Consider the following 4,001-nt stretch of genomic DNA (forward strand, 5'->3'; position numbering starts at 1 on the left):
GAGGGCAGTGTCACTGGCCCTCATGTGGGATCCAAACCGGGGCCCTGCTGCTCAGAGCTGGCGTCCCAAGCCAGCTCTTAACCAACGTGCCACTCGGCTGGCCCAGTTCTTAAGTTTTCATTTGGTTGTTTATATAGTTTCCATTTTTTCTCCTGAGATTCTCTATTTCCACAGTAAGACCATATTTTTAAAATTATTTGAACATATTTTCCTTTAATGACTTAAATGTAATTATATTAGCTGCCTCAGAGTCTTTTTCTGCTAAGTTCAATGTCTAAGCCATATCAAATTTAATTTATTTTGAATATTTTTCTCAACGTTTCCCTATTTATTTTTTGTCTAGTGATTGTTGATTGAATATTGGCCATTGTGATAATATGTTTTGTTATTCTCTGAAGTGTGGATTCTTGTTTGGGGAGACAGTTAAAGTACTGCCTGATCACTTTGTGCTGGTGTAGGCTTGGTTTGACTTTGTTAGTGTGGATCTGTAGAAAGCACAAACTTTAACTTGGCAGGACTCAACACTAACTCCATCTTTCCTGCAGATCCCGTTAGGGCTTGGTTTTAGATTTTATTAGATTGAATCTAGAAGAGGTCTTGTTCAAAGACATGGTCTTTACTCCTAAGGCATGTCTCAGCTGGATTCCAGGGGTGTTAACTACCACTTACTTTTTAAAATATATGACAGTTTTATGGAGTTTTACAATTCACCCACTTAAAGTGTGTAGTTCAATAGTTTTTAGTATATTCACAGAGTGGTGCAACCGTCACCACAATCAATTTTAGAACATTTTCATCCTCCCAAAAGAAACCCAATACCCATTAGCAGTCATTCGGTTTTCCCCCAACCACTCTACCAGCCCTAGGCAATCACTAATCTGCTCTTTGTCTCTGTAGAGTTGCCTGTTCTGAACATTTCATAAAAATGGAATCATATAATATGTGGTGTTTTGTACTGGCTTCTTTCACTTAGCACAGTGTTTTCAAGGTTCATCCATGTTGTAGCATGTGTCAGAACTTCATTTCTTCTTATGGCTGAATAATAGCCCATTGTATGGGTTTACCACCTTTTTTGTTTATTCTTTCACCAGCTGATGGATGTTAGGATTGTTTCTACTTTTTGGCTATTATGAATAATGTTGCTGTCAACATTTGTGTCCAAGCTTTTGTGTGGAAATATGTTCATTTCTCTTGGGCAGATACCAAGGAATGGACTTGCTGGATCATTTGGGAACTGTGTTTAACCTTTTGAGGAACTGGCAGACTTTTTCAAAGTGGCTGCACCATTTTACATTCTCACTAGCAGTGTCTGAGGGTTCCAATTTCTCTGTATCTTTGTCAACCCTTTTTACTACCTGTCTTTTTAATTATGGCCATCCTAACACATATTGCTATGGACTGAATTATGTCCCCCACAAATTCACATGTTGAAGCTCTAACTCCAATGTGATGGTTTTTGGAGATGGGGCCTTTGGGGAGCTGATTAGGGTTAGAAGAGGTCACGAGGATGGAGCCCTCCTGATGGGATTAGTGCCCTTATAAGAAGAGACGCCAGGGGGTCTGCTCACTCTCTCTCTCTGCCATATGTGGACACAGTGAGAAGGTGGCTGTCTGCAAACTAGGAAGAGAGCCTTCCCCAGAACTCATCCATGCTTGCAGCTTGATCTTGGACTTCCAACCTCTAGAACTGTGAGAAAATAAATTTCTGTTGTTTACGCTACCCAGTGTATGGTATTTTGTTATGAAAACCTGAGCAAACTATGACAGGTATATGAAGTGGTATTTCATTGTGGTTTTGATTTGCATTTCCCTAATGTCTAGTGATACTGAGCATTTTTCAATGTGCTGATTGGCCATTTATATATCTTCTTTGGAGAAAGGTCTATTGAGATCCTTTGCCCGTTTAAAAAATTGGATTGTTGGGCTGGCCGAGTGGCTCGTTGGTTAAGAGTTGGCCTGGGAGCGCGAGCTCTGAGCAGCAGGGCCGCCGGTCGGATTCCACATGGGCCAGTGACACTGCCCTCTACAGCTAAGATGGTGAACAACAGCTCAACCTGGAGCTGGGCTGCTGTGTGTCCCCGGCGACGGCGTAGGATGCAGTGGGGCTGCAATGGGCTGCTGTAAGCTACCGTGAGTGGCCGGCAGCCAGCGTGAGCTGCCGTGAGCCGCCATGAGCGGCCGTCCAATGGCTGGTGACTGATCTGCCTCAGCCGGAAAGAGCACAATGATCACAATACCAACATGGGCCAGTGAAGCGACATCCTCCACAACTAGANAGCTGTTGTTCACCATCTTAGCTGTAGAGGGCGCAGCATTACTGGCCCTCATGTGAGATCTGAACCGGGGCTTTGCTGCTCAGAGCTGGCATCCCAAACCAACTCCTAACCAATGCGCCACTCGGCCGGCCCCCCCTTAGCATTTCTTATAGTACGGGTCTGTTGGTGAATTCTCTCATCTTTCATTTACTTGAGAATGTCTTTCTTTCATCCTTATTTTTGAAGGATATTTTTACTGGATATAAAATTTGGTGGTTTTTTTTTTTTTTGAGCTCTTTAAAGGTGGTTTTCATTGTGTTCTGTTCTTGTTGTTGATGAGAAGTCACCTGTCTTTTTATAAATCTTTGTTCCTTGACATGAAATCTCCCCAGCCCCTCCATACACACTGCTTTTAGGAGTGTATCTTTATTTTGCAGTAGTCTGACTGTGGTGTGCTAAGGTGTGGTCTTTTTTTTTTGTTTAGCCTTCTGGGAGTCTGGTGAGCTTCTTAAATCTGTAAGATAGTGGTTTTCATCAAATTTTAGAAATTTTTGGTCATAATATTCTTCAAATATTTTATCTGCCCAATTCTTATCCTATTATCCTGATGTTTTTAAAAAAATATTTATTGAGGCCGGCTTAGTGGCTCAGTTGATTAAGAGTTAGCTTAAGAGTGCGAGCTCTGAGGAACAGGGCTGCTGGTTCGATTCCCACATCGGCTAGTGACACTGCGCACAAGCTGAGCTGCTGCTGAGCTGCCAACAGATGGCAGTATGGCTCAGCTGGTGAGAGAGCATGTGCTCCTAACAATAAGACTGCCTGTTCCCTGGTGGGTTATGCCCATCCGCAACTAAGACAACTCGGCACCTTGAGCTGAGCGATGGCTCAGTGGATAGAGCATGCGCTTTTAACAACAAGGCTGCCGGTTGGACTCCCCATGGGATGGTGGCTATGCCTGCCTGCAGCTAAGATTGAACACAGCACCTTGAGCTTAGAGGCCACGAGCTGCCGTCGGGCAGCCAGATGGCGACTGGTGCCCTCCACAACTAAGATTGAAGAGCAACAACTTGTCTGGTCCCCTTCCCCAACACTGTTCCCCTCCCCCAATTCCCCAATTTAAATATATATATATATTTATTGAGGTAACATTGGTTAATAGCATTATATAATTTTCAGATATACAAGATTATAATTTGACATCTGTGTACTCTATTGCAGGGTCCCCACCCAAAGTCTAGTCTCCTTCCATTACCATATATTTGACCCCCTTTATCCACTTTACACTCCCCCCACTCACCTGCTCTGGAAACCATCTTTTTGTTGTCTTTATCTATGAGTTTATTTTTGTTTGTTTTGTTACTTTTTGTCTTATATTCCACATATAAGTGAAATATCCTGATATTTTCATTACATGTATATTAAGCTTATTGATATTGTCACTAAGGTTCCTAAAATTTAGTTCTTTTTTCTTTAATCCTTTCTTTCTCTCCGTTCTTCAGATTAGATAATTTTTATTGATGTGTCTTAATGTTCACTGCCTCGTCTTCCTTCTACCATCTCCCATTTGCTGTTAAGATTATCCAGTGAATTTTTCATTTTCACTATTGCACTTTTTAGTTCTTACGTTTTTTGTTTTTGTTTTTAATTGGGGAATTGGGGAAGGGGAACAGACAAGTTTCTGTCCTTTTATTCTTCAGTCTAGTTGTGGAGGATGTTGCTTCACTGGCCCATGTTGGTATTATCATT

General features: G+C 42.0%; 2 protein-coding genes across 3 annotated transcripts in view; one reads left to right on the forward strand and one right to left on the reverse strand.

Moving 5' to 3' along the window:
- The window catches only part of WNT5B (Wnt family member 5B), a 116,553-nt gene that overhangs the window by 18,380 nt on the left and 94,172 nt on the right, over nt 1-4,001 (forward strand). The window lies entirely within an intron of this gene.
- Nucleotides 2,732-4,001, reverse strand: part of FBXL14 (F-box and leucine rich repeat protein 14) — a 41,901-nt gene continuing 40,631 nt past the window's right edge. Inside the window, exon 3 of the mRNA XM_019654127.1 lies at nt 2,732-2,769. Within this exon, the coding sequence (XP_019509672.1) occupies nt 2,764-2,769 (6 nt within the window). The 3' untranslated portion in view covers nt 2,732-2,763. The remainder of the gene's footprint in view (nt 2,770-4,001) is intronic.

The sequence above is a fragment of the Hipposideros armiger genome, unplaced genomic scaffold (genome assembly GCF_001890085.2).
Source record: "Hipposideros armiger isolate ML-2016 unplaced genomic scaffold, ASM189008v1 scaffold_213, whole genome shotgun sequence".
NCBI lineage: Eukaryota > Metazoa > Chordata > Mammalia > Chiroptera > Hipposideridae > Hipposideros > Hipposideros armiger.